The following is an 18,103-nucleotide window of genomic DNA, read 5'->3' as shown; positions in this document are numbered from 1 at the left end:
CTGTTTTTCACAAGGCCCTCCACCAGCAAAAATATTACAACTTGCTGAAGACTCAGCTGATGGTTAGCATTTTTAGCAATAACGTATTTTTATTTTTTGATTGTTTGTTTTTAATAATAAATTTTATTTTTATATTCCCCCATACAATTGCAAATGCCCCATTCTGACCCCAATCCCTCCCCTTCCGGCCCCCACCCCCCAAAAAGTGTCTCTGGTTCATAGTTTTTTGTTGATTTTGATTTTCACTTTCTTATAGTTATTCATTTTCCTGGTCCCTTATTTAAGTTTTCTAGATTCCTGCTATGAGTGAGACCATCCGGTATTTTTCATTTTCTTTTTGGCTTATTTCGCTGAGCATGATCCCTTCCAGCGCCATCCATGTTGCTGCAAATTGCATGTGTTTATCTTTTTTGAATGCTGAGTAATATTCCATGGTGTATATGGACCACATCTTCTTGATCCAGTCATCTATTTTGGGGGCATTTGGGTTGTTTCCAAAGCTTAGCTATTGTAAACAGTGCTGCTATAAACTTAGGGGTGCAGGTTCTCTTTGGAATTAATGTTTCTGTGTCCTTTGGGTAAATACCTAGGAGTGGAATTTCTGGATCATATGGAAGCTCTATGTTTAGTAGGTCCAGAAATCTCCACACAGCTCTCCATAGTGGTTGGACCAGTTTGCACTCCCACCAACAGTGTAAAAGAGTTCCTTTTTCTCCACAACCTCGCCAACATTTGTTGTTGCTAGTTTTTTTAATATGTGCCATTCTCACTGGTGTAAGATGGTATCTCATGGTAGTTTTGATTTGCATTTCCCTGATTACAAGTGATGTTGAACATTTTTTCATATGTCTGGTGGCCATTTGCATTTCCTCTTCAGAGAAGTTTCTTTTTAGCTCTTCTGCCCATTTTTTGACTGGGTTATTTTGTTTGTTGTTGCTGAGTCTCATCAGCTCTTTGCAGATTTTTGTGATCAGTCCTTTATCATTAGTGTTGGGTGCAAAAATGCTCTCCCAGTTGGTGGGGTTTCTCTTTGTTTTTGTTATTGTCTCTTTTGCTGTGCAGAAGCTCTTTAATTTGATGTAGTCCCAGCTGTTTATCTTTGCCTTCACTATCACTGCTTTGGGTGATGTGTCTGTAAAGATGTCTTTGATATGCAAATCACGTAGTGTTTCGCCTATATTTCCTTCTATGTATTTTATGGTTTCAGGTCTTATGTCTAGTTCTTTAATCCATTTTGAGTTGATTTTTGTGTATGGTGTGAGGTAGTGGTCAAGCTTCATTCTTTTGCATGTAGCAACCCAGTTTTCCCAGCACCATTTATTGAACAAACTTTCTTTGCTCCAATGCATAGTCTTTGCTCTTTTGTCAAAGACTAGTTGACCATAAATCTGTGGGTTTATTTCTGGATTTTCTATTAGATTCCATTGGTCTGTATGTCTGTTCTTGTTCCAATAGCATGCAGTTTTGATGATTATGGCTTTGTAGTATCGTTTGAAGTCTGGGAGTGTGATGCCTCCATTTCCTTCTTTTTTTTTTTCAGTAGAACTTTGGCTATTCGGGGTTTTTGGTGATTCCATATGAATTTCATCAATAATTGTTCTATTTCTTTGAAGAATGACATTGAAATTTTGATTGGAATAGCATTGAATCTGTATATTGCTTTTGGTAGGATGGCCATTTTAATAATGTTTATTCTTCCGATCCATGAGCAGGGGATGTCTTTCCATTTCTTGGTGTCTTCTTCTATTTCTTTTAACAGTGTTTTATAGTTTTCCTTGTGTAGGTCCTTTACCTCTTTTGTTAGATTTATTCCCAAATATTTGATTTTTTTTGTTTCGATAATAAAAGGGATGGTTTTTTTGATTTCTTCTTCTTCAGATATATTGTTTGTGATTAGGAAGGCTACTGACTTTTGCGTGTTGATTTTGTATCCTGCCACCTTACTGAATTGATTGATGAGTTGAATTAGTTTTTCTGTGGAGTTTTTGGGGTTCTCTATATTATCATATCATCTGCAAATAGTGATAGTTTGACTTCTTCTTTTCCTATTTGGATTCCTTGTATGTCTTTCTCTTGTCTTATTGCTCTGGCTAGGACTTCCAGTATTATATTGAAAAGCAGTGGTGAGAGTGGACATCTTTGTCTTGTTCCAGATCTTAATGGAATTGCTTTCAGCTTTTCACCATTGAGGATGATACTGGCTGTTGGCTTGTCATAGATGGCCTTTTTTTTTTTTTTTTTAAATTTTTTATTTTTTTATTTTTTTATAAATTTTATTGTTATATTCCCCATACAATTGCAGCCCCCCCATTCTGACCCCAATCCCTCCCCTCCCACCCCCGCCCCCCCAAAAGTGTCTCTGGTTCATAGTTTTTTGTTGATTCTGATTTTCACTTTCTTATAGTTATTCATTTTCCTGGTCCCTTATTTAAGCTTTCTAAACTCCTGCTATGAGTGAGACCATCCGGTATTTTTCTTTTTCTTTTTGGCTTATTTCGCTGAGCATGATCCCTTCCAGCGCCATCCATGTTGCTGCAAATTGCATGTGTTTATCTTTTTTGAATGCTGAGTAATATTCCATGGTATATATGGACCACATCTTCTTGATCCAGTCATCTATTTTTGGGCATTTGGGTTGTTTCCAAAGCTTAGCTATTGTAAACAGTGCTGCTATAAACATAGGGGTGCAGGTGTTCTTTGGAATTGATGTTTCTGTGTCCTTTGGGTAAATACCTAGGAGTGGAATTGCTGGATCATATGGAAGCTCTATGTTTAGTAGGTCCAGAAATCTCCATACAGCTTTCCACAGTGGTTGGACCAGTTTGCACTCCCACCAACAGTGCAGAAGAGTTCCTTTTTCTCCATACCCTCGCCAGCATTTGTTGTTGCTAGTTTTTTTAATATGTGCCATTCTCACTGGTGTAAGATGGTATCTCATGGTAGTTTTGATTTGCATTTCCCTGATGACAAGTGATGTTGAACATTTTTTCATATGCCTGTTGGCCATTTGTATTTCCTCTTCAGAGAAGTTTCTTTTAAGCTCTTCTGCCCATTTTTTGACTGGATTATTTTCTTTGTTGTTGTTGAGTCTCATCAGCTCTTTGCAGATTTTTGTGATCAGTCCTTTATCATTAGTGTTGGGTGCAAAAATGTTCTCCCAGTTGGTGGGGTTTCTCTTTGTTTTTGTTATTGTCTCTTTTGCTGTGCAAAAGCTCTTTAATTTGATGTAGTCCCAGCTGTTTATCTTTGCCTTCACTATCACTGCTTTGGGTGATGTGTCTGTAAAGATGTCTTTGATGTGCAAATCACGTAGTGTTTCGCCTATATTTCCTTCTATATATTTTATGGTTTCAGGTCTTATGTCTAGTTCTTTAATCCATTTTGAGTTGATTTTTGTGTATGGTGTGAGGTGGTGGTCAAGCTTCATTCTTTTGCATGTAGCGACCCAGTTTTCCCAGCACCATTTATTGAACAAACTTTCTTTGCTCCAATGCATATTCTTTGCTCCTTTGTCAAAGATTAGTTGACCATAAATCTGTGGGCTTATTTCTGGATTTTCTATTCGATTCCATTGGTCTGTATGTCTGTTCTTGTTCCAATACCATGCAGTTTTGATGATTATGGCTCTGTAGTATAGTTTGAAGACTGGGAGTGTGATGCCTCCATTCCCTTCTTTTTTTTTCAGGAGAGCTTTGGCTATTCGGGGTTTTTTGTGATTCCATATGAATTTCATCAGTAATTGTTCTATTTCTTTGAAGAATGACATTGAAATTTTGATTGGAATAGCATTGAATCTGTATATTGCTTTTGGAAGGATGGCCATTTTAATAATGTTTATTCTTCCAATCCATGAGCAGGGGATGTCTCTCCATTTCTTTGTGTCTTCTTCTATTTCTTTTAACAGTGTTTTATAGTTTTCTTTGTATAGGTCCTTTACCTCTTTTGTTAGATTTATTCCCAAATATTTGATTTTTTTTGTTTCAATAACAAAAGGGATGGTCTTTTTGATTTCTTCTTCTTCAGATTTATTGTTTGTGTATAGGAAGGCTACTGACTTTTGCGTGTTGATTTTGTATCCTGCCACTTTACTGAACTGATTGATGAGTTGAATTAGCTTTTCTGTGGAGTTTTTGGGGTTCTCTATGTATAATATCATATCGTCTGCAAATAGTGATAGTTTGACTTCTTCTTTTCCTATTTGGATTCCTTGGATGTCTTTCTCTTGTCTTATTGCCCTGGCTAGGACTTCCAGTATTATATTGAAAAGCAATGGTGAGAGTGGACATCCTTGTCTTGTTCCAGATCTTAATGGAATTGCTTTCAGCTTTTCACCATTGAGAATGATACTGGCTGTTGGCTTGTAATAGATGGCCTTTATGATGTTGAGGTATGTTCCTTGTATCCCAAGAATTTCAAGGGCTTTTATCATGAATGGGTGTTGCACTTTGTCGAAAGCTTTCTCAGCATCTATTGATATTATCATATGGTTTTTATATTTCTTTTTGTTGATGTGTTGGATAACGTTGATTGATTTTCGGATGTTAAACCATCCTTGTGCCCCTGGAATGAATCCAACTTGGTCGTGGTGAATTATCTTATGGATACATTGTTGGATTCTGATAGCTAAAATTTTATTGAGGATTTTTGCATCAGTGTTCATTAGGGAGATTGGCCTGTAGTTTTCCTTTTTTGTGTTGTCCTTGTTCGGTTTTGGTATTAGTGTAATGTTGGCTTCATAAAACGTGTTTGGTATTGTCCCTTCCTTCTCAATTTTTTGGAAGAGTTTGTGAAGGATAGGCACTAATTCGTCTCTGAATGTTTGGTAGAATTCATTTGTAAATCCATCAGGTCCTGGGCTTTTGTTTTTGGGGAGGTTTTTGATTACCATTTCAATTTCGCTAATTGTAATTGGTCTGTTTAGGTGTTCTATTTCTTCTTTATCTAGCTTTGGGTGATTGTAGAGTTGTAGGAATTTGTCCATCTCCTCTAGATTGTTAAACTTGTTTCCATATAACTGTTCATAGTAGTTACTGATTATTCTTTTGATTTCTGCTGTGTCCGTTGTGATTTCTCCTCTTTCATTGATGATCCTGTTTATTTGTGCTTTCTCCCTTTTTTCCTTTGTGAGCCTGGCTAGGGGTTTGTCTATTTTATTGATTTTTTCAAAGAACCAGCTCTTGGTTTCATTGATCTTTTGGATTGTTTTTTTAGTTTCAATTTCATTTATTTCTGCTTTGGTTTTTATTATTTCTTTTCTTCTACTGGTTTTGGGGTTTTTTTGTTGTTCTTTTTCTAGATCTTTGAGCTTCGAGATTAGGTTGTTTCTTTGCGTTCTTTCTTGTTTCTTGATGTGAGCTTCTATTGCTATATATTTTCCTCTTATTACTGCTTTTGCTGCATCCCATACATTTAGGATATTGGTGTCCTCCTTGTCGTTCAATTCAAAAATTTTTTTAATTTCTTCTTTGATCTCCTCATTAGTCCAATGGTCTTCCAGTAGTGTGGTTTTTAATCTCCATGAGGTAGGAAAGTTCCTTGCCTTCTTTTTATGGTTTATTTCTAGTTTGATGCCTTCATGGTCAGAAAAGATGGTTGATATGATTTCAATCTTGTGTATCTGTTGATGTTTGTCTTGTGCCCCAGTATGTGATCGATCCTGGAGAATGATCCGTGTGCGCTTGAGAAAAATGTGTACTCCGTTTTTTGGGGGTTTAGTGTTCTATAGATGTCTGTTAAGCCTAATTGCTCTAGGTCCTTATTTAGAGCTTTGGTTTCTTTACTTATTTTTTGTCTTGTTGATCTATCCATTGTTGATAGTGGTGTGTTGAAGTCTCCCACTACGTATGTGTTTTCTCTGATGTCTGTTTTCAGAGAGGACAACAGTTGTCTGATATATTTTGGTGCTCCTTCGTTTGGTGAGTATATGTTAATGAGTGTTATTTCTTCTTGAAGTATTGTCCCCTTGATCATAATGTAGTGACCATTGGGGTCTCTTTTTATCTTTTTGAGTTTGAAATCTGTTTTATCTGATATAAGTATAGCTGTTCCTGCTTTCTTTTTTGGTCCATTTGCTTGTAGGATTGTTTTCCATCCTTTAACTTTGAGCCTATTTTTATCTTTTGTAGCTAAATGTGTTTCCTGGAGACAGCAAAAGGTTGGGTTTTGTTTCTTAATCCAGGCTGCAACTCTGTGTCTTTTTATTGAAGAGTTTAGTCCATTTACATTTAGAGTTAATATTGATATGTTAACATCTGTATTTGCCATTGTGTTTGTCTTTCCTTTGATTTTATTTATTTATTCTTTTAATAACTTTTTTTTTTTTTGGCCTTCTTTCATTGTTATTCGTCCCTCTGAGGTTCTGGCTTTAGGACTCCTTGTAGTATTTTTTGGAGTGGGGGTTTAGTTGCAATGAAATTCCGGAGTTTCTGTTTGTCTGGGAAGGTCCATATTCTTTCTTCAAAGAGGAAGGAGAGCTTTGCGGGATAGAGTATTCTTGGTTGGCATCTGTTTTCTTGGAGTCTGTTGACTATGTCCCTCCACTCTCTCCTTGCCCGTAGTGTTTCTTCGGAGAAGTCTGATGTCAGCCTGATTGGCTTACCTTTGAATGTTATCTGTTTCTTCCCTCTTGCCAGCTTCATTATTTTTTCCTTGTCCTGGATTCTTGGGAGCTTTACTATTATGTGTCTTGCTGTATTTTTCCTTTCGTCGTGGAAGTTTGGAGTTCTTCTTGCTTCTTGTATATCAATTTTCAGCTCCTTCTTCACATTTGGGAAGTTCTCTTCAATTATCTCTTTGAATATTTTCTCTGTTCCTACATCTCTCTCCTCTCCTTCTGGTATTCCTATAACTCTTATATTTCCTTTCCTCATGGAGTCAGATAGTTCCCGAAGTCTTTCTTCGTTCTTTTTCCTTCGTACTTCTCTTTCCTTTTCTGTTTTGGTTCTTTTTATTTCTGTGTCTTCAAGATTACTTATTCGTTCTTCCATTTCATCTATTCTGCTTTCATTACTTTTCCCAGAATTCTTTAGTTCTTCCATTAATTCTTTGATCTCCTGCATTTCTTTTACTTCCCTCTTTAGGGACTCAATTTCTTTCTTCTGACCATTGTTTTCCCTCTCTAGGGACTCAATTGCATTCTTCTGATCGTTGATTATTTTTCCCTTATCATTGTTTTCCTTTATGACTTCTGTCAGTTTTTTAATCACGGCAATTTTAAATTCTCTTTCTGGAAGGCTCAGAAATTCTTCCAAGTTATTGTCTTTGCAATCTGGGGGCTGGCTTTCTTTTTGTGGTGTGCTTTTTCTCTGGAGAGTTGCTAGGTTGCGTGTGGTTCTTCTCCTCCCTACTGTCTGTTTTCTAATTTGCCGTATGCGTTGGGACACTGTGTTGTTGGGACTGGCCGGCATCTTGGGTGGGCTTCTCTGTTCCCCTCTGGTTCTTCCAGGAGTCATCTGTCAGTTTCAAGCAGCCTTTACTGGAGAAGGGTCCCTGTTCTAAAATGCCGATGTGGGGACACACTCCCCTGTGCGCCTGGTCTGCCCCGGCGGTGGGTTCCTGCTCCCCTCTGGGCTTGGACTGCAGGCCAGAGGGGGTCTGGCGTGGGCGAACTTCCCCCGCTCACCTCTGGCTCCTGAGGAAGCCTTCTGCAGGTAGTCTTTACTGAAGAAATGTCCCTGTTCTAAAATGGTGATGTGGGACACACTCCCTGCGCGTCTGGTCTCAGGCACACTCTTTTGCGCGCCTGGTCTGCCCCGGCTGTGGGTGCTCGCTCTCCCTGTGGGCTCAGACTACTTGTTCGGAAGGGGCCCGGTGTGGGCTAACTCCCCAGCTGGCCACTAGCACCTTCAGTAGCCTGTGCTGGGGTCAAGTCGCTAGGTGGCGCCAGAGATCTCTCCTAGAGCCCTTGGGGAGCTGATTTTCCACCCCGTGGGACAGGGAGCAGAGCGGGGATGGTAGGGTACACCTCAGCGGCTTTGGGGTGCTGTGTCTGCCTTGTGCCCCACCGTCGTGGGGAACCCACGCCCCTAATTTCGTGCCCCGGGTCTCAGTTCCAAAGCCCTCAGTTCCAGGACGCGGGCTGTAGCCCAGATCAGTGGCGCGGGAATGGCGCCTTTTGAATCCCGCTCCCCTGCCTGGGCGCCTTGTTCCTGCTCGCTTAGGGAGGGCCTCTGCGCGTCTCCCCGCAAGCCTAGGTCGCAGGCGCGGGGACCTGGGCAGCTGCGATCCGGTCCGGATCCGCGCCACTTTCCGCGCAAGCTTACCGGGCGGCCGGGGCTGTGTGCTGGTGCTGGTCTCCTCCTGGGGGGCGGGGCTCTCTTTAATGGCGCCTGGAGCTCACCTCCGCGGTGGATCCTACAGGGTTTGCCTCAGCTCCCGTTCACGGGGTGTGGTGGCTGAAATAGTTCCTTTCCACTCACAGTCCCACTTGCTGTGTCCGTTTTTCTTCTTGGCCGTTTTGGTTTGTTGTTTCCCTCCTCTCTGCCGGTCGGAGAGTGCCGCCTCTGTGGGCGGGGGAGGGGAGCAGGGTTCTGCGCTTCCCTCCCTTCTGGTCCTCTTTTATGGCCACTTTCTTCTTCGGGCAGTTTGCTGGAGTCGTCCGTTTATCTTCCGTGTCCCAGTTCTCACTGGGACCTGCCGCTTTTCCTCCCTATTAACTTTTTTTAATGGGAGATCTTACTCGCAGCGTCTCCTCGCCGCCATGTTGCTCCGCCCCACCCATAGATGGCCTTTATGATGTTGAGGTATGTTCCTTGTATCCCAAGAATTTCAAGGGCTTTTATTTTGAATGGGTATTGCACTTTGTCGAAAGCTTTCTCAGCATCCATTGATATTATCATATGGTTTTTATATTTCTTTTTGTTGATGTGTTGGATAACGTTGATTGATTTTCGGATGGTAAACCATCCTTGTGTCCCTGGCATGAATCCTGCTTGGTCGTGGTGAATTATCTTATGGATACATTGTTGGATTCTGATAGCTAAAATTTTATTGAGGATTTTTGCATCAGTGTTCATTAGGGAGATTGGCCTGTAGTTTTCCTTTTTTGTGTTGTCCTTATTCGGTTTTGGTATTAGTGTAATGTTGGCTTCATAGAACGTGTTTGGTATTGTCCCTTCCTTCTCAATTTTTTGGAAGAGTTTGTGAAGGATAGGCACTAATTCGTCTCTGAATGTTTGGTAGAATTCATTTGTAAATCCATCAGGTCCTGGGCTTTTGTTTTTGGGAAGGTTTTTGATTACCATTTCAATTTCGCTGCTTGTAATTGGTCTGTTTAGGTGTTCTATTTCTTCTTTATCTAGCTTTGGGTGATTGTAGAGTTGTAGGAATTTGTCCATCTCCTCTAGATTGTTGAACTTGTTTCCATATAACTGTTCATAGTAGTTACTGATTATTCTTTTGATTTCTGCTGTGTCCGTTGTGATTTCTCCTCTTTCATTTATGATCCTGTTTATTTGTGCTTTCTCCCTTTTTTCCTTTGTGAGCCTGGCTAGGGGTTTGTCTATTTTATTGATTTTTTTCAAAGAACCAGCTCTTGGTTTCATTGATCTTTTGGATTGTTTTTTTAGTTTCAATTTCATTTATTTCTGCTTTGGTTTTTTTTATTTCTTTTCTTCTACTGGTTTTGGGGTTTTTTTGTTGTTCTTTTTCTAGATCTCTGAGCTTCGAGATTAGGTTGTTTCTTTGAGTTCTTTCTTGTTTTTTGATGTGAGCTTCTATGGCTATATATTTTCCTCTTATTACTGCTTTTGCTGCATCCCATACATTTAGGATATTGGTGTCCTCCTTGTCATTCAATTCAAAGAATTTTTTAATTTCTTCTTTGATCTCCTCATTAGTCCAGTGGTCTTCCAGTAGTGTGGTTTTTAATCTCCATGAGGTAGGATAGTTCCTTGCCTTCTTTTTATGGTTTATTTCTAGTTTGATGCCTTCATGGTCAGTAAAGATGGTTGGTATGATTTCAATCTTGGTGTATCTTCGGGAACTGTCTGACTCCGTGAGGAAAGGCAATATAAGAGTTATAGGAATTCCAGAACGAGAGGAGAGAGATGTAGGAACAGAGAAAATATTCCAGGAGATAATTGGAGAGAACTTCCCAAATGCGAAGAAGGAGCTGAAAGTTGATATACAAGAAGCAAGAAGAACACCAAACTTCCATGACGAAAGGAAAAAATACAGCAAGACACATAATAGTAAAGCTCCCAAGAATCCAGGACAAGGAAAAAATAATGAAGCTGACAAGAGGGAAGAAACAGATAACATTCAAAGGAAAACCATTCAGGCTGACATCAGACTTCTCTGAAGAAACACTACGGGCAAGGAGAGAGTGGAGGGACAGACATCTATAGAACACTAAACCCAAAAAAACGGAGTACACATTTTTCTCAAGCGCACATGGGTCATTCTCCAGGATTGATCACATACTGGGGCACAAGACAAACATCAACAGATACACCAAGATTGAAATCATACCAACCATCTTTTTCCTTCGTACTTCTCTTTCCTTTTCTGTTTTGGTTCTTTTTATTTCTGTGTCTTCAAGAGTACTTATTCGTTCTTCCATTTCATCTGCTTTCATTGCTTTTCCCAGAGTTCTTTATTTCCTCCATTAATTCTTTGATCTCTTGCATTTCTTTTACTTCCCTTTTTAGGGACTCAATTTCATTCTTCTGACCATTGTTTTCCCTCTTTAGGGACTCAATTTCCTTCTTCTGATCATTGTTTTCCTTTATGACTTCTGTCACTTTTTTAATCATGGCAATTTTAAATTCTCTTTCTGGAAGGCTCAGAAGTTCTTCTAAGTTACTGTCGTTGCAATCTGGAGGGTGGTTTTCTTTTTGTGGTGTGCTTCTTCCCTGAGGAGTTGTTAGGTTGCGTGTGGTTCTTCTACTCCCTACTGTCTGTTTTCTAATTTGTCGTATGCATTGGGACACTGTGTTGCTCGGACTGGCCAGCATCTTGGGTGAACTTCTCCGCTCCCCTCTGGCTCCTCCAGGAGCCATCTCTGGCTTCTGGGGGAGCTTTCTGCTGGTTTTAGGCAGTCTTTACTAAAGAAATGTCCCTGTTCTAAAATGGCAAAGCGGGACGCAGTCCCTGCGCATCCGGTCTCAGGCACACTCTTCTGCGTGCCTGGTCTGCCCCGGACGTGGGTGCCTGTTCCCTCTGTGGGCTCAGACTGCTGGTTGGAAGGGGCCTGGCGTGGGCTAACTTCCCAGCTGGCCACTGGGTCCTCCAGAAGCCTTCTGCCCTTTTCAAGAAGTCTTAAGAAATTTCCGTTCTATGGGGTGTTAATGACTTTTTTTCTGGTCGCTAGGTGGCACCAGAGATCTCTCCTATTGTCCTTGGGGGGCTGTTTTTCAACCCCCCCACCCCCGTGGGACAGGGGACAGAGCGAGAATGGTAGGGTAAACCTCAACGGCTTTGGGGTGCTGTGTCTGCCTTGTGCCCCACCGTCGTGGAGAACCCACGCCCCGAATTTCGTGCCCCGGGTCTCAGTTCCAAAGCCCTCAGGTCCAGGACGCGGTCTGTAGCCCAGTTCAGTGGCGCGGGAATGGCGCCTTTTGTACCCACTCCTGTGCCTGGGCGCCTGGTTCCTGCTTACTCAGTGAGGGACTTTCACCCCAGTGAGGGCCTCTGCGCGTCTCCCCGCAAGCCTAGGTCGCAGGCGCGGGGACCTGGGCAGCCTCGATCCCGATCCGCGTTTGCTTTTCAAGGGCGCCAAGCACGCCGCTTTTCCGCGCAAGCTTACCGGCCGGCCCGGAGCTGAGTGCAGGTCTCCTCCAGAGTCTCTTTGTTCTCCAATGGCGCTGGGAGCCTTTCGCTCACTGCAGCGGCGAATCCTGCAGGGTTCTCCACAGCTCCCGTTCACGGGGTGTGGTGGCTGCAATAGTTCCTTTCCACTCACAGTCCCGCTTGCTGCCTCGTTTGTTCTTGTTGGCCGTTTTGGTTTGTTGTTTCCCTCCTCTCTGCCGGTCGGAGAGTGCCGACTCTGTGGGCGGGGAAGGGGAGCAGGGTTCTGCGCTTTCCTCCCTTCTAGTCCTCTTTTATGGCCACTTTCTTCTTCAGGTAGTTTGCTGGCGTCACCCGTTTATCTTCCGTGTCCCAGTTCTCACTGGGACCTGCCGCTTTTCCTCCCGATTAACTTTTTTTTAATGGGAGATCTTACTCGCAGCGTCTCCTCGCCGCCATGTTGCTCCGCCCCTAATAACGTATTTTTAATTAAGGTATGTGTGTTGTTTTTCTAGTAGTTTAGTGCTGTTGTACACTTAATAAACTATGTTATATTGTAAACACAACTTTTATATGATCTGGGAAAGCAAGAAATTTATGTGGCTTAATTTATTACATTATTAGCTTTATTGCAGTGGTCTGGAATTTCACCTGCAATATCCTGATGTGTGCATGTAATGTATATAGAGATGCCCTACTTCAAAATGTATCAGAATTTTTTTATTTTGGTGAAAAGAATTATATAACATAAAATTTACCATTTCAGCCATGTTTAAGTGTACAAGTCAGTGACATTAATTATTAACTACATTCACGGTGTTGTGAATCCATCACCACCATCTGTTTTCCAAGGTTTTATCACTCTAAACAGAAACTACTTATTAAACAATAACTGCCTGCTCTCTCCACACATAACCATGAAGTCACAAGATATTTTCATTAAAAGAAACTGAATTTTATTAAGAACTGTAAGCTATAATAAAAGGTAATAAAATGAAAAATCATAAGACATTAATAGAGGACATTTTATAGTTTTGACCTTTTTTATCTGAGAGAAACCGGAAAAAAATAGGAATTTTGCCTGTAGATGGCAGTGCTGAAACATCATTTTTACTCTTTCTTTTGGGGAAAACTGCATTAGGGACAATGAGAAAGAGTGGATACTTTTCAGCTAAAAGAAGGTCCAGGATACCAATGTAAAAACTATGGCAAGAAATCCGCTTTCAAATAATTACCAGAAGAGCTTAAGTCTGAGCCTCAGCACTTAAGGTCTGCATGACCTTGATAGGTCTCTAAACTCAACTGAGTTTGGTTTCTCAATCTGGGGAACAAGGACAGTGGTTGTGAATGTAATAGAGGAAAGTCTGACAGAAGAATACAGGGAAAGCACTTCGCTTGTCTGGAGACACTAAGGGATTGGTAAATGTGAGTAGTTGTGATACCTACCCTTACTCTCACTTTGTGAAACAGCCCTATAGCACATGGTTTGAAATCCATGCTCTTCCTGAACAAGTGCTGCACTTAGGGCTATCTGCCCTCCAGGCGGGCACTACAGGGACTTTGCCCTGCACTCATCCTGCAGTCAGCCCCACCTCCAACAGAACCTACTGGACTCAGCACAAGCCTGAGAGTGAGTACATCTTATGAACCTGATTAAAAACAGGCGTCTACCTCCTTATAGAAATTGATGTACTCACTTTCCACTCACCGGGGGAGAAGACTTATTTGTTGTCCTTAATATCTTCCCAGGGTGACTGGGAGCCTGGATCCAAAAAATGCTCTGTATGTAAGGTTTATTCTCTTCCATCTTAGTTGTCAGAGAAAATCACTTTTGCAATATCTATCCTGGAGTAAGGGATTCCTGTTAGCACTTGGAAATAGTACAGGACAATACACTAGTAGGCTTTGTGTGTGTGTGTGTGTGTGTGTGTAAAATACAGCTATTTTGGAGGGCAATTTGGGAAAAAATTTCAAAGTCTATGTGCACTGATTCAGAAACCCCTCTTTGATTAGTCTACCCTGAAAATAGTATCAACATTATACTATTTTAATATCAACATGATACTATACTATTTACAAACCTACATAGAAAAAAAAATAATGTTGTTTATTATAACAAGAATTGGAAATGTTTGCCTATGGGGAGTGAGTAAGCCGACTGAAGTGCAGTGGAACTGCGTGCAGCCATTACAGATGCAGAGTAGTGGCGTACAGCATGTATTGTTACAGCAAAAAAGCAAGCAAAAAAAATTAACATACAGAATAATTCAAATACAATATTTGTTGTGCACATGGGTGTTAGATAAGGAAATTAGAAGTAGGGTGGGGCTAGGCAAGATGCCCTGCTACTTCACTTCCCTTTTCCGCCTTGGCCTTCTCTGGGACAGCTCATCCTTCTTCCTCGTTTTCCCTGAGTAAAGCTGCATGTACAACATCCAATTTGTTTTTTAAATTTTAATGTAATAGCACTCCCCATATCATAATGTTATCAGTCAAAAGAACATTTTCGTAAAATATTTGATTTTTAAAATATCTGTAATTCTCAATTTATTCCTACCCCCAAAATAGTGTTGTACAACAACAGTAACTAGCCAACAAAACTCTGATTAAGCCCAACATTCCTTCCACAAATCTTAAAGTACTACTAATTTAATAAACAAGAACATTCTTATCAGTGTCTCCTTAAATGCTGGTATTTGAGGGAAAATGTTGATTCATTCAGTAACTATTTCTGCAGTGCCTACTTTCCCTGCCCTGTAGATGCCTAGAAGTCTTCCCCCTGCCCCGGGAAAATACCTTCTCAGTGTGTGACCCATTGAGGGTTGGGTAAGTGGGTGGCTATGGCAGACTGACTGATCCTGTCTGCAAGACCCTGGAAACACCACCGGCCTATGCACCCTCTGGTAGAACCTGAGCCCCCACGCCACATGGGACTCATGCTACTCTAACTTTGGTGTTGGGTTGCCTGGCAAGGAATGACTCAGGCTTCAAAATCAGGGAGCGTTGGTTGGCGAGCCAGGTAGTTTTCAGAAAGTGTTTATAAAATGACAGCCTCTGACATAAGGAGAATGTGGGTGTAGGTCCTGAGGAAGGACAATCATTGGGTCCTTTGGTGAGAGATGAGATGGTGTCAGGTCCGTTGAGTAACATGATAGTGTGTTTTCCCTCTTCGTGGGGTAGCTTCTTTCTGTGGCCTGAACACACCCTGTGAGGCACCTTGTGCCTGAGCAGCTGACAAACGTGTGTGACCCTGTGTGCGTGGTTGTGTTTGTGTGTGTGACAAAAGAGACCTTTATGACCCCCACCACTGAGTCAGCACAGAAAGGAGCCCAGCCATGTCCCCCACACCACAGCCCACCCCTTGCTTGGTAGCCCACCTCTCCTAGTAGAACTGTATGCTTGGCTAGGGCAGCCCATCCCCCGAGCAGAGGCGGCCATGCAATCAGTTACCATGCCCTGTTGCCTTCTTTATGCTGTGAGGCCTTCTTTTCCAAAGACAGTGTTATTTAAAAGTTGCTCTCTCCAGAACGTAGGTATTTCCATCTTTGTGATCACGGAGGGAGAGGTTCTAAAGTCAGATTTATTGGGCGAGGCAGCCCCCACCCCAACCCCCAAACACATGTTTCTAGTTTGGCATCATTTTATTTATTTGTGATTGAATGATGGTGATTTTCATAAGTCACCAAATTCTTCCATGTTCTTCCTGCTACCTGTATAATATGTATCCCTGGAAAGAAAGAATAAAAATTGATGTCAGCTGCTGTCTGAAGCAGCTGGCTTTAAAGGAATAATGATGAAATAGAGTGAGGGTATGCATTTTTTTCTCTTCACCATCACCTGACTTTTTCAGCATAGCTATCAGGAAAACTTCCTAGTGTAAACTACTTGAAAGGTCATAAGAGGCTGATATTTGAAGTTTGTTTCAGAGAAGATCCCAGCTATTCGGCTAGAACCAAGACTTGGGTTTTCTGATTTGGGGGAATTCTTTCTCTTGCAGATCTCTCAAAGGCCTTGGTTCTAACAGAAATTGGCCCCAAACGTGACCCTGCTACTCTGAAATTGTTCCTGAGCAACATGGAGAGGTTACTTCACGCCAAAGCTCATGGGTATGAACTTTTAGTTCCTGGAAAACCCTGGGGCAAAGGGGGAAAGTACCAAGTGCCAACTTGCTAGCCTCTCTCAGGGACTGAAAGGGAAAAAGATCCTCATGTGATAGGGCCAGAGGGCACATGCAATCCCCACTGAGGCCTGAGAGGCCTCATGCACTGTCATTGCTCAGGACAGCTCCTGCAACCAGCATTAGAACATGGGAAGGGGACCTTTGTTCCTTTCTGATCAACATGTAAGAAGCCAAGTAACTGATCTCAAGCCATCGTCAAGTCCTGTGTGTGCACAGAGCCTTCATAAATGACATTCTTCTGATAAGCATTTAGGAACAGTTCATCCAAGTCCAAGTAAATTTTCTTTGCCATCCCCCATCTAGGCCTGTGCTATTAAACTGCTAGTCCATGGGGCACTTTAAATTTAACATAGTTGTACTCCATGGAGTTCTGAGGCTTACTGGCTAGTTTCAAGTGCGCATTGGTCACAGATGGCCAGTGGCTGCCACTGTATAGACATTTTCCCCATTGTGAGAGGGTCATTGCTCCAGACCCTACATATTGCATCTGGGGCTTATTGTTAGAGCCCTGTGGCTCACTTTTAATTACTGGGAATGCCCAGAAAATAGGTGATCTTTGCTGATGTCAGTGTATCTACCATTTAAAAAATCCAACCCGTGTTCAGTCTGCTCATCTATGTGATTCTCTTTTTTTGCCCCAGGGTCCGAGTGATTGGCAGCTCCACCCTGGCACTCTGCCACCTGGCCTCAGGGGCCGCAGATGCCTATTACCAATTTGGCCTGCACTGCTGGGACCTGGCTGCAGCCACGGTCATCATCAGAGAAGCAGGTGGCATTGTTATAGACACTTCAGGTGAGACCCTCGGCCTGCCCTCCATCCCCAGGGGCACAACGGCAAAAACTAGACAGTGATACTACCAGACCCCACCCCAACCTGCTGAGTCAGGGGCTCTATCCCATGAGTCCTGGGCACCACACTTGCACCTGAGAACTGTCCTATCTTCTGGTGGTGGGGAAGAAAAATTTTCCCTCTGCCTTTCATCGTTCTTTTGGTTCTTGTAATAATTAAATTGACAAAAGTCAGGTTATCAGGAGAAAAATTTATTTTTCCCTTATGGGAACCCCACAAAGACATGAGACTCCTCCACAGTCAACCCTTGGGGTTTACATGTCATCGTGAGCTAAGGAGAAGGAGAGTAAGTATCTGGAACTTCAAAGGGGGAAAGATAATTTATAGGAAGAGGAGTAAAACAAATGTTTTCTGTGTCATGCAAAGACAAAGGGACACAGAAGAACTTTGAACACAGCCCTTGCACATATTTTCCAGACATATTCTAGCTCAGATTCTTGATAGTTATCACTCGTGACAGATGCTCCCTTTCTGGAACAAGCCCTCTGTCTAAATTCTTTTAGGTAGTTAAAGAAGAGGTAAAGAAAAACTCCTTGAGTCTACTATTTCTTAAAAACAATCAGCCCCAAATAATCTTTATGTGAAAGAGGTGGCAAATTTTGATCCCCCGTGCTGATCTCACTGATCATTTGGATCTTAGTTCTGAGTGTTAAAGCATACACTCTGTTCCCCCAGTGAGGCCTCTGTGGTGTTGCTGCTCTCTGGCCCTGGCTGCATGCATACAGGGCAGAGGTTGCTGACATGCCTCCACCCTTTCTGACCAGCCCTGTGTCTAGACCACAGTCTGGGCTGGTCTGGAGCAGGGCCCAGAGCTATTTCCCTCGGAATGTGCATGTGCTGGGTGGTTGTTCCAAATTATTCAGCTCTTTTCTCCCTCTTTGTCCCCAGGTGGACCCTTCGACCTCATGTCCTGCAGAGTGGTTGCTGCAGGCACCCGGGAAATGGCCACACTCATAGCTCAAGCCTTACAAACTATTAACTATGGGCGAGATGATGAGAAGTGACTGGGAGCAGACAATGAAGAGAACAGACTCAAGGACTGGGCTTCCCAGGCATGCTAAAGCTGGCAGCTCCTGGGCAGGAAGTGCCTTGAGTAGCCTGCACTCTGTCACACATGCGTTCCTCTCCACCCCAAAGGAAGGTGTTTTGCTAACGTATGTGACTCTCTGGTTAATTGCACATCTTTCACCGGGATTTGGTGTTTAGCTGGTTTCTCTCTGTAATCACACACAGCCTTTTTCAGGTTAGTACAATTCTTCTATCAGGGCCAAAACCCAAATCTCAGATGACATATGTATTGACAATGCAATCTTGATTACCCCACACACCCCACTCCCCACTCCACC

At 42.2% G+C, this 18,103-nt stretch overlaps 1 protein-coding gene across 1 annotated transcript in view; it reads left to right on the top strand.

The window, feature by feature from the left end:
* IMPA2 (inositol monophosphatase 2) overlaps positions 1–17,761 on the top strand; it is a gene marked incomplete at both ends in the record, with an annotated part of 49,542 nt that extends 31,781 nt beyond the window's left edge. Inside the window, 3 exons of the mRNA XM_084251757.1 lie at positions 15,725–15,833; positions 16,549–16,700; positions 17,646–17,761. Coding sequence (XP_084107883.1) covers positions 15,725–15,833; positions 16,549–16,700; positions 17,646–17,761 — 377 coding nt within the window. The remainder of the gene's footprint in view (positions 1–15,724; positions 15,834–16,548; positions 16,701–17,645) is intronic.
* Between the last annotated feature and the right edge of the window lie 342 nt (positions 17,762–18,103).

This window comes from Talpa europaea, assembly GCF_964194135.1.
Source record: "Talpa europaea genome assembly, chromosome: 13".
NCBI classification, from domain to species: domain Eukaryota; kingdom Metazoa; phylum Chordata; class Mammalia; order Eulipotyphla; family Talpidae; genus Talpa; species Talpa europaea.
The sequence above is the reverse complement of the archived record's forward strand: the minus strand, read 5'-3'. Positions and strand labels throughout refer to the sequence as shown.